The sequence below is a fragment of the Penicillium verrucosum genome, assembly GCF_028828655.1.
Source record: "Penicillium verrucosum strain IBT 35672 chromosome Unknown utg000001l_segment0_segment0, whole genome shotgun sequence".
Classification (NCBI taxonomy): domain Eukaryota; kingdom Fungi; phylum Ascomycota; class Eurotiomycetes; order Eurotiales; family Aspergillaceae; genus Penicillium; species Penicillium verrucosum.
Window position 1 is genome coordinate 1,721,246 of NW_026643210.1, and position 12,406 is coordinate 1,733,651.

At 41.9% G+C, this 12,406-nt stretch overlaps 3 protein-coding genes across 3 annotated transcripts; all 3 read left to right on the forward strand.

Moving 5' to 3' along the window:
* Positions 1-1,721: 1,721 nt before the first annotated feature.
* On the forward strand, positions 1,722-2,453 carry N7516_000640 (putative glutamine rich protein; the record flags this gene model as incomplete). Its single annotated transcript, XM_057213362.1, has 1 exon — positions 1,722-2,453. One exon carries the CDS (start codon positions 1,722-1,724, stop codon positions 2,451-2,453), a length of 732 nt encoding a protein of 243 aa, XP_057075245.1.
* A 1,849-nt stretch (positions 2,454-4,302) lies between these two features.
* N7516_000641 (ankyrin repeat domain-containing protein) lies at positions 4,303-4,818 on the forward strand (the record flags this gene model as incomplete). The annotated part of the gene is made up of 1 exon (XM_057213363.1): positions 4,303-4,818. One exon carries the CDS (start codon positions 4,303-4,305, stop codon positions 4,816-4,818), a length of 516 nt encoding a protein of 171 aa, XP_057075246.1.
* A 5,621-nt stretch (positions 4,819-10,439) lies between these two features.
* On the forward strand, positions 10,440-11,278 carry N7516_000642 (uncharacterized protein; the record flags this gene model as incomplete). The annotated part of the gene is made up of 4 exons (XM_057213364.1): positions 10,440-10,490; positions 10,607-10,671; positions 11,057-11,096; positions 11,171-11,278. Coding segments are annotated over 4 exons (264 nt in total), but the record flags the coding sequence as incomplete, so codon positions are not given.
* Positions 11,279-12,406: the final 1,128 nt, after the last annotated feature.

A 12,406-nucleotide genomic window follows, 5' to 3' on the forward strand; every position in this document is an offset into this window, starting at 1 on the left:
TAACTTCCATTAACCACTAACTCCTAGTAATAATTGGTTAGAACGTCAAAGGGCTTTATTGAGCCATATGATACTCGGTAGCTAACGAGAAATATACATATCAAAGGATCAAAGGGCTCCATTAAGCCATATCATTTTTAATTATAACTTCTATTAACCACTAACTCCTAGTAATAATTGGTTAGAACGTCAAAGGGCTCTATTAAGCCATATCATTTTTAATTATAACTTCTATTAACCACTAACTCCTAGTAATAATTGGTCAGAACGTCAAAGGGCTTCATTGGTCTATATCATTTTCAATTTTAATAAAAAAGAAATAAAGAAAACTAATTATAACTAGCCGCCTACTCGGGCTATTATTCCTCTTAGGTAATAGCTACCGCCGGTCTAGTACAAGTACTCCGAGTATCCCTCGTCGAAGAGGGTACTATTAGTAATAGTTAATAACGACCGGTCACTACTAGTAATACTAGTAGTAGCCTAAAACTATATATTGTTATTAGAAACTAGTATCTCTGATATTTATAGCATTAGCTTATAAATATCTATAATTTGATATATTTCTTATTACTAGTAGCTGCTAGTAGAATTTTAATTATACTATATTCGACAATACCTATAGCTATCTAGTAATAACTAGTAGTAGGTATAAATCTATAATAAACATTATTATATTTTACTTATAATATACGAAATATACCTAACAGCTTTAGTTAATTAGTTATTACTAGTAATAACTAGTATTACAACCTAGAGGGTGTAATACTAATACGGGTACTCTACTAGTAATAGCTAGTAATACCTATAATCTAAAGGGAGCTATAAGGTAATTTATATATCAAACCGGCGGGCTGTTAGGTGTCCGATAAAATACGAGCGACAGTTTGTTAGGGACGTTTTACTAGTAGCTCCAAGTTTACTAGTAACTCTAAGTACGTTACTAGTTAGCCACACCTAACAACCTGACAGCTCGCTCGGTCGTAATTTATCTTTATTACCTTCTATTAGTAATTACACCCTACTACTACCCCCCTACTATGACCTACTAGGAGCAACTAGTAAATTACGACCTGACAACCTGACAACCTGACAACCTGACGACCCCCCTATTCGGAGGATCTGCGTCCCAGCCACATGTTGAGGAGGACCTATGTTCATATCACAAAGCCGCCCACGAGGAAGCTACACAGCACATAGGGTTACTTTACGTTGGCCTTCAGAATAACCCCACTGTCAATATTCACCAAGGACCTGTTCCTGAGGAAATCCGAAAGCCGGCTGAAGTACTCGATGAAATCAACAAGAAAATAAAACATGGAAATCTTCAAATGAAGAAAGACCCCGAACTCGGCATCATCCGCTATACGGAACTTTTGGGGTCATGGAGACCCATTTTTCTGTCACCGGAGCTGGTACCTTCTCAGATGCAGGTGATTAAAAAGTACTGCGACCAATTTCATTATCCAAAAGAGTGGGCCGATCTTACACATCTTCAAAAGGCGACGGGCAGCTTTCACCCATCAGCTTCACAACCTCAATCAAACCAAGTGTCGACTTCTTACGCTGGCTCGAACCAAGCAGGCCGTCAGCTACAACATGTCTCTACTGGCAGCAATAAAAGAACAATCGCTTTGGCACCTCGACAGGTTGTACGTTCGATTAGTCCCGGGTACACATCAACTGGAGAGAGGATACGTATGATCCAACAACTTGGCATCATGGGTGCGCGCTTCGTAGTCGAGGACGGTAGGGGTAGAATACGTCTTATGTCAAGCTCTGCTACTGGGGGCCAGCTCGCTATTGATGGAGCCAGGTCTGCCGGAGTCCCTGACACCCTTCGAGGGGATGAGGCACTGATAAGCCTTCGCAACCTCATTCGAACGCAGTTTGGTGGCACATACGGCCTAAATTGGGTAGCTGTTGGTGAGGTAGATCCCATGCATGATGGGCTTCCTTTCACGCTAGTTGGTTTCTTTTATGAAGGTCCCAATGGAAATCCCCCCTTAAAGGAGGTTGGCCTCTCGCGATCGGCCCTCAAAAAGATTATCTCGGCACAAGAAGCCGATAGACTCATTTCAGAAGTTTTGACTTGTGATTCTAATGTTGCTTTGAAAGATGCTATTTCAGGCTTGTCTGGCCTAAGTTTAAAGTCTGGCGAAAATTCTTCGCAGCTTCCTGAATTTGGACTTCCCACAACTCCACAACCATCTCTTCTTGGATACAACCAGCAGACTGCGCAAAAGTCTCTCTATGGGTCTAACCGGCAACCTCAGATGCAGCAACCTGCCCAAGGATCTCTCTTCGGATCTAACCAGCACCCCGCCCAGCAGACCGCGCAAAATTCTCTCTTTGGGTCTTACCAGCAACCCCAGACTCAACAGGGTCACAACCAGCAGATGGGTTCCCAGCGCCTAGGTAACCAGAGAGAAGACCAAGAAGAGGAACTGTAGAAAAACCGAGCTTGCATAATAATGGATCGTTTACTACGGCCCTATGCCGTGCTTTTGTTGTGAGTTTTATTGTGAAACTATCTGCCCTCCAGAAATTACATTCATATCCTCATGTTCCCCACGCAATATTTATCTCTGGTATCAAGATTGGAATTGATTTCGTGTTTGGACCTAAACACTTCATGTTTTGAACCTTGTCATATTTCTACATTCCTAAATCTGTCGTTTCGTGACCACTGGGCTTTGGCATTCGGAGCATGCCAGAATCAGTTGGGATCCTCTAAAATAATATAGCGGTGACACTATGCAGTTTATGGTGGCTTACCCCGCGAGCTTCATCTCATCTCCTGGCGGCGAGAGACATTGCTTGATTCCCACAGGATTTCTGATGCGTGATGTGTACATGTAGATAGTATGTAGTCAAGGTCCAGCAAATTACGTAGTTAGTTCACGCACATCTCCCTCCAATATTGCTACAAGATTCACGATATTTCCATCAATCGTTCTGATAGTTCGCTTGTACTAAAATCCCTCACCATTGTGTAAGACTCGTGTCAATTGTTCTGCTCGTTTTGCGCTATTAGTACGTCAGGGTTGTTGCAGGGGTGATGTCAGGTGAAGGGTAGAATCGCACGGCACGCTGTAATCTCATTCTACGGTTTTAGAGTGGAAACTGTAGACACTATCAGGTAATCTAACATTGGGTCGCTCACAGACGAACTGACCAGAACAAGAAGGATTGCAGCCAGTATTTGCAACTTGCAAGTGATTATGAAAGGGCCTTGAGCAGATAGTTCTTCCGGCTCAATCTTGCTGAACTCTCTATAAATCCTAACAATCTATTAGCCCCAGAATTGAATGGCCATCAGCAAAATGTACGAAATTCTGGAAGCCCGATCATTGCTAGAAACATTCGGGAAACCTCGCCTCAACTCCTTAGCCCGCCGATAGTCATAACTTGATATAAACGGACAAATGTTCACAACTTATATGCGGTGTAAAGGGAGTAGTTTTATTGGGGTTGCCTCACAATGCCCGTAGCCTCACGTGATATCTACACCGACATTACTGAGGGCCTCTTCCTCCTACAACTGCCTCACGAGTCAGTTGCTTGCCTCTGCAGGTAGCTCGTCATCTCTCACGCAGTCAAGTCTTGATTTTGTCCCTCCCGCCTTCCCTCTGTATATAGAATCCACTACAATACAGACATATTGCCTCCCTACAAGGGGAGCGCGAACGGGCCCTATCTGACGCTACGGTCTACGACCGCAGCGACAGGTGACCCGTTATGGCCAAACTACACTCTTCTTGCTCCTCTTGACTGCGTGAGGTCACCAATAAAAGCATATAATAATATCAGGCCCCACTTTTGGGCACCACTGATGTACAGGCTCCAGACCATGGCTAGAACTTCGATATCAGACCAGTTATTTTGTTCATCAGGCTTGATACTCACACTAAAAAGCGACCGAAGGAAAAGATAGGCCTTATTTTATTGTTTTTCTAGCACCCTCCTTTTTTAAATACCGAATCTATAACCTTGAATTTGAATTCGGGTTGCCAATCCTAAGTGACTTGATACATCGTTAAAGATAAAAAAAAGTCTACCTAGTGCAGGCAAAAAAAAAATCATACAAACTGATAATATCCGTCGACTATGCAATCGACTATTCCGCACTGGCCCATTCTAGCATATGAGAGTAGTGTACATTTTGGACACTTGCTATATAAAGCGGACGATCCCGGCATATATAGAAATTCCCATCTTTCCGCTTCCCTAGCGACCAAATCAGAGAGTTATCTCTTCATACGGTCTTCTCGTGGTCTTCTCGGCTTACCTACAATCACTATGGTAATTCCTCCTCGCTCCATGACTGTCATTGGTGGTGAATTTCAACACCTAAAAGGCATTAGAGAGATATGCTTTGATGAAGACGTCATGGCGTTTCTTCACGATGCACAGGCAACACTCAAATACCAAGGTATATACAACAAACGAGGGCCTTCCAAAAGGTCTCTCATTCACTATGCTGCAATGGGTGACTGTGTCGAGCTCCTTCGTTATCTCCTCCAAGACGGGACAGCACAGGATGACCTCGACCAGAACAAGCGGACGCCACTCTCCTGGGCCGCGCAATACAGCGCATTGCGTGCGGTGAAGATTTTGCTGGACAATGGAGCGGAGATCAATTCCATGGACGATATGTATACAACACCCTTGTCATGGCTGATACAGACGGGTAGGGGCCCGAATCAAGCAGCTACAATAGATTACCTGAGGAGTAATGGTGCGACGAGGAGAGGTGCAACACGGGCCTCGATCAAAAGGAAGACCATCCAAGCTTTTCCCTCGGGTTTGTTATAGTAGAACTTTAGCTTCTCGCCTTCTGGGTTAAGGAAATGGAGCATCTCTTGTTTTCAATTATATATGGGCTGCTCTGTATGCTCTCTGAAGGTTTGCCTACTGGTTGAGAAGGAAATGATCCAGTGGGTATATTTATTATAGTCCTTATAGTCCTCCTGAAGTCGCTCTTACTCCGAGTCCATCGAACCTCAGTGCATTACAACAAGGCAAAGGGACCAAACAGAGAGCGACTTCTATTCTGTCATGGTGTGAAGAAGATGAAGAATGCTAAGAAGCGCCGATTAAGTGATGGGATGAGAACGCAGTACTTTTTGAATGAACTGGCAAAGACCGCACTGCGGTGCCCATAAAGGCACACTACCCCCTAGATCGAGAAGAACCCTTTTCCACATGAAATACAATGGAACGTCACCGGGATTTGTCTGATGTACAAAATAATAGCACCCACCTCACGCTGCCTAACCAAACCCGTCGAGCTTGCTAAGGACAAAGCTCTTTGGGTTGGCTCATTCACATTGAACGTTACTTTACTTGAAAGATAATTATGCATCGATTAAAGTGACACCGCTCCAACGTATTTGTTGATTATGCCAGCGATACCATGGACATGCGTGCTCGTGAGTAAGAAAGCTATATCTGTCCTTTGAATACGGTAGACCTCTGCCGTGGTTAGAATATCAAGAAGTGCATATTATTAATGCCATCTCTATACAGTAACTCGTTCGAAGCGCGTGGGAGAAGGATCGTGTGTTTACTTGGTTAATGCCAAGACTTATGGAGAATCTACCAAATCTCTACCATTGTGGTTCACCTCGAAGAATTAGACTGGCTCTAAAACTGCATACTACCCTACCACGGAGAGCCGTGGCATAGTCACTAGTACGCGGAGTCAGCACTAGGACATTATGATATCATATTTATTACATAACAAGATGGCTTACTTTTAGTTATAGCTTCAATAAAATAGACAATCAATATGTCGTCTTATCTTGCTCCCAAATATCGCTCGGGGCATTTGCCATACTAAAAAATGGTTCCAAGACTTGTGCTACTTGAAACAGCCGAGAATATGGCAGTACGAATGATCATGAACTCAAAGCCCTGTAATAGGCAGTTCGGGGTCGAATGTACCGGCCCGCCTACGGGCTAAAGTGGAAACGAGTACGTGTACCCTTACCCTACAGCTCTGTATTGCCAGGCAAGACTAGGGTTTTTACTAATGAAATATATATCCGCATATCCATTATACTCAAATAAACTTGCTTGCTTTTTGTCTCTACTTCAACAAGACCAAATTCACACGAAAGAAAGAAAACATGTGTGACATCGGATGGCCCAACCTCTCGCTACAGTGCTTTCCAGCTGCCCTAACTATGACGTTCATCTGATATACATTTTGCCTTAGTACAGAATCAGGATTCTCCATGTCATAGGGGGCCTTAGATACGCGGGCGAATGTATCGGAGTAAACGAGAATAACTCAAAACCCAAACCCAGGCCCACTTGATCCCTCTCAATTTGACTTCTTTCGCGCCCCTCTCTCTTAGGTAAGCCTCGGTAGCCGCTATGTCTATCATTTCAGGGTTGCCGGCGTGTATCAGCCATGTCAACGGTGTGCCACCCTCATAATCCGAGGCATTGAGATTTGCCCCTTGTTCCAGTAGAATATTCGCTACAGCCAATGAGCCATATTGGGCAGCCCAAGAGAGTGCTGTCCGCCCCCATTGGTCACGAGAATCAACATCTGGCTTGCTTTGCAGAAGATATAGAAGGAGGTTTGTACAGTTCCCCATAGCGGCATAATGAAGGAGAGATCTCTTGTAGCAATCCCGCTGCTTGAAACGTCCTCGTGACTGAAATGATGAATGAGCTTTTTCGACAAAAGCCACAAGTTTTGCATTGAGAGAAATTTCCCTGACGGCCTTCAGGCGTTGAAACTCGGGGCCAATGTCTGAACAGCCAGGGGTAGGTTTTATCCCCGTCATGGCAATCGGGCTTGGAAGGATAGAATTTGAGATGATGTAAAGGAGAACCAAAACGGTCTTGGTCAAAAATCAATGAGAAGCTCGCAGACGTTTAAAAAAGTAGACTTGCGAAAAAGAAAGAAATTCCGAGGTTGCCTTGAGCGCAAGGCCTGCTCGACTATTAAGTGGTCCACAAATTATCCTGTAATTAAAAGGGGTAGGGGAGGAGTTTATAGCCCTCTAGGCTTGTCCAGTTACTTAAAAGACCTAGTTGGTAGCAGAAAATGGAGGGCCCTGGGTGCCTAAACTAACTGAGGCCTGTTGAAAGCCATGCCTTCAAATTTGTCACCATTGTTTGTAGTTTGTGGCTGGCACCAAGGATTTGTGAAGGTTTAAACACTAATCAAGATGCAGAGCAAATGATACTCTCGCAAGTGACACAAAATGCGCCAAGGGCCGGGGCCGCATCCGCATCTATTGCTGGGCAAGTGTTTTATTTCCTGGATCTCCCACTTGGCCAACCCATGTACGTAACCCACCTCAGAGTAATAAATGGAAATGTGGCGCTGAAAGCTGCCAGACTTCGAAATATTAAATAAACAGGGAGCTCGGAATGCTCGAATTGCGTCTAGCCCAGATGCGCCTACGAGGCGTTCTAGGGCCTGCTTCGAGGTGAAGACTGATATGCATCCGAGCTGGAGGTAGGCTACAGCTACCGAAGGGTGGTCGCCCAAATCAGGACTAAAGTGGCTCCAATCTCCAGCTTTTAGACGGACTATGTAGAGCAAGCCGTGTTAAATTGTGTATGTGTGAATAGACATGGAACAAGTTCTGTCCCATTATTTCTCTTGGGCCAATATGAAACAACCATACCTTGACTTGAAACTCGACTGAGCTGTAGATACTGTATTGGCAAAATAATTCGACATGTAAATCCGGGGCTTGCAAGGTCCTCACAAGGAGTGCATCCTGTTCTGACCACCATCTACAACCGAATTCCGCGTTTCGTAAATTACCTATTGGCAATACTTCAAATAAAAATACCGGCTTCCAGGCTAAAATATGCAATCAATCTTTTTTAAGCATCAATTTATGATGGCCTGGCTTTTCAAAGCCTTTGCGCGTCCTGTTTGTAGTCTCACAGCGTCTGTGCCCGAGTACCATCTGCCATTAGTCTACTGTGATGCAGTCTCCTTACGTTTGGTTTCCAATATTATTTTATCCTCAACGGGAATATCAAAATTTACGATATTCTAAAATGCATCGTTTCTATCTTTTTAACTAGATTATACGTAATGAACCACATTGATTGGAGCTGAATCTTGTTGTGCTAAGCACATGTCAATCAAGATACCACCGTTTGATCTTGGAGAGCGTGTGTGACATTATTTGAATTGATGATGGAAAATGGCACTATGGTTTTCGGACTAAATGTGAGGGATGTGTGCTCAGATCGCGGCCAAATATTTCTGTACCCATCTACCTCCTGCCCCCGCAACTAGGCGATATATCTTGAAAGCCACATACTAACATTGAATCGGTCATCAGCCCCTCATTTGAGAACAGTTTTAATTTTCTGCTTAGAGATTACAGTAATTCTCGAAATCGACTTGACCGACTCTTCCCTGGCCCCGCCGGCAAGGCTTTACCGCATTCGTTGAGCAAGCCGCATCAAGGTGAGGGTCGCAATATTATGCAACCTGTATTAAGCTGCCATATAATATAGTATGAGTTAATCTTGAATGATTTAATAACACCTGGCAGAATGCAGGACCATATTCAAGCATTTCCTTCTTGCTCATTATTTTTCAATGCGGCTTGCTCAATGTTCTATTTGCACTAAGGTCTTGGCTGTTGTTGTTGTTGTTGTTCTAATTAACGTCCATGAGCGAACGGGCGTAGCCCGTTCCTCTACTACCTCCCTAGGGGTATTGGGACTAGACCTGGCTTTGAACCGCCCATAGGTTCCAAATCTCAGAACCTGAACCTAACCTCTTGAAGTTAGGTTCCAAAGTTTTTAACCTGGACCTAACCTTAACCTCAAGGAGGGTCGTTGAGGTTCAACCTCATCAACCTACATGAACCTGCATATGTATAATTTTTTGACTTTTTTCCTCTTTTGGCTGGATAAAAGTGATGATTCATCTCGGATTTTTACAGCTGTTTTGTTGACCTGCCGGCGTTCGTCTGATTACTCTGTCAACGTGGTGAATTATGAAGAAATAATTGTTTAGAAGTAAATAGAAGACAAAGCCACTGATAAATTATAAGTAATATTCGATGATATCGACGTGGTAGGTGGTTAGTAGAGGTCATCGGCGAAATTGTATGTAAAGATGCAGATATATATACTTTGAACACTGTAACCTATATGTATCTTGACTAACAGAACTATATATTATCGAGAAAACCACTAAAATATATATAAAATCCCCTTATTTTTATATAAAACAAATCGTTATGCCTCCCTCTATAAATTTGTCTCGAAGGGTTTAGGTCAAATTATCTATATCTATCGTGAATCTAGTCTAAAGATTCTTATCGTTAGACTTAGCCATTTAAATAAGACGATTTTCCTAACTTAAGGTTAACCTCTAGGTTCTATGCGGGTAAGTTAGATTGAGTTCTAGGTTCTATACGGATATATAAGGTTAACTTTTAGGTTCTATACGGGTAAGCGAGGTTCTCTTCTAAAATAATCTACTATAATAGCCAATTAGATATAGGTCGGTAGATATAAAAGACGATAGATCAATTCTAGTACGCAGAATAGGGTCAAACGGATCCCCTAAGAATATCGCGTATCTTTTCGAAAGAACGAATAAGTAAGTTTCTTATTCTCTTCCTTAGTAATCATACCCTCTACTAGTTTACTAAATCTATTATATCTTAGCCCTCCGGCGCCTATACGTCGTCTAGCTTCGATACCACAGACGGTTTACTATTAGACGCGCTCTAATACCTTCTCCCCGACGATTCCCTATCCTAGCGCGACAACTAGAGCTAACTACTATCCGAAAGCTAGCTTGATTTAGTTCTAGACCTTCTAGACTATCGATCTTACGTGGCTTATTAGGCCCTAAGTACCCTACCGCGAATTAAGCCCGATCGTATTAACGAATTTATTGTTTACGCGCTAGAAATAACCGCGGAATTCGTTAAGTGGTGGCTTAATACTAGCTATAGCAAGTTAAAGCGGATTAACTAGGATAGGAACCTAACAAACCGTCGAGTAGAGTACTAGAAAGGGTTCTAATAAGTTATAAATGCTAAAGATAGTAAGCTAGGCGTTATATATAATAAGTGCTATATAGTTCTCACGTATCTAGCTACAAATCATACTAGAACTTTATCGATGCAGAAATATCTCGATAGGCTAAGGTACTGAAAGTAGCTACCGAAGAAGGGTACTAGTAGTATCCGACAACTACTTAGTAACGCGGTATATTCTATAGGGTCTAAATCTTATATTAGTACTAACGATAAACTTACTATCCTATAGGCCGAGAAAAGACTAGCGCCTACCTTTACATAATAAGTATAGAAGCAGATGCTTCTTGATCTAATCACTATATTAAATTTACCTTTTTTGTTTGTCGAGTATTAAAAATTCCGTGACCTCTTTTCCTTCGTACGGCTAGTACCCGAACTACCTAGCTTTCCGTTAAGAAAGGTGATTCGCGAGCGCCTCCGGGGTTTCGTGCTATAGTATCAATAGGAGACACTACAAACGCTTCTATCTAGTGTAAAGCTATCACTCGTACTTAACTATTAGACTTTACTATTCTAGGACGCGTTTATAGCTATCATAAGATACTTCCTAGATAAGGAATAGGAATATCGCGAGGTCCTCCTTAGGTTTAAGCCACTTTCTAGAACTCATTCTAGCGTAAATCTTAGCAAAATTGTTCTCTAGATTCTATAGAAGCATTAAATCACTGATTATATACTAGCGGTAATAACTGATAATACGTCTAATAATAAGACGCTTATTACTACGATTAATAATTCAATCTATAAACTATAGCTAAAGACGGATTTAACGATTATTCAAGTGCCCTATCTTGCTTATATCATCTAGTTAAGTCTAGTTGAATTGCTTAGTAAAATAAAGGCCTCGCTAAAAAATGATAATACTAAATTAGAATAGTCCGAGGATCGTATTAGATCACTACGTACGCGCTAGTAGAAGCAAGATATTACCGATACCCTAAATAAGGTAGGCTTTTCTTGAATAGAATTCTATATATTTAATACACTAACTATTATAATAGGTTCGAGGCCTTACGGTTTTCATTAATAGAAGTCCTTAACGTAAAGAAGTATTTCTGAAACTCGAGTCTAATAGGCAAAAACTTATTCTAATCTAAGATATTCGTACGCGGTAGAATTTAACGTTTCTTATGCTCCGCTGGGCTAAAAGGCTTTCTACTACCTTTAACAAGTACTATTCGCTCTATTACCAACCTCATTTTGTATTAAATGCGGAGGGGTAGCGGTAGATTGACTATCTACTTCATATACTCTAGCCCTTTTTCATATACACCATATTAGTCTGCCAGACTAATGACTCGAGTATTCACCTTATCTTTAGTATTTATAATAGGCTCTTTAATCATCTCGAAAGATCGATATATTAGCTTCGTCGAAAGAGAGTTGCCTAGAAACAGCTTATACTTTCCTCCCTTAAGGCTGTAAAAGATAAACTGTCAAAGTACTATAGTATAACGGACCTTATTAAAAGTAATCTCTATACTATTGGAACGATCCTAGATCCGTCTAATAAAATAGAGTTCTTTTTAATAAGTGATTGGGCCCTAGATAATATAGGAAAAGACTACACAAAGGAATATCGTCAGAGCCTCTAGTCTCTTTTCGAGAAATACCGCCTACGTATACTATCAAATATATCACTATCGGATAGTATATCGTTCCTAGCTAAATCAGCGCTCGAGAGGATTCTTAAGGACAATTCCTTATAGCGATCAACTAGTCTATATCAGGATAAGCTTACTAAGTACCTCTAGAGTGGTAAGTGAGTGAGCCGCCGATATAAATTATTATACTAATATTCTTAGCTACCGTCAATAAATCCGCTTAGGTCTTCTAGAGAAACCACGAGAGGGAGTTCCCTATTCTTATAAGCATTACTCGTAATATGATATCTATTCTAGCGACTAGTGCCGGTGTTGAGCGTCTTTTTAACTCTGCCCGGGACATTTACCACTATCGCCGGGGGTCGTTAAGCCTAGAGACTATCCGCGATATCATATTATATATATATATAATAAGGTTTAATACTAAGGAGGAGCAGCGATAGGTTCTCTAAGAGTATCTTTTAGAGTAAGAGATCGTAGCTTCGTCCGAAGAACTTTATATTGGAATATATTATACCGAGGCTATTAGTGACACTAAGGAAGATATAGAGATATACCTTTATACCCCGGCCATAGCACTACTCTCAGCCGTTGCCGCTAGAAAGCGGCCGGCTATTAATTCTAACGACGAGGACGACTCTGATACCGATGATATTACGGATCTAGAAGAGACCTTAGCATTACCATTACCTAATACGTAGCAGCGTGTATCAGATAGAATGCGGAAGAGGTCGAGACTCTTAGATA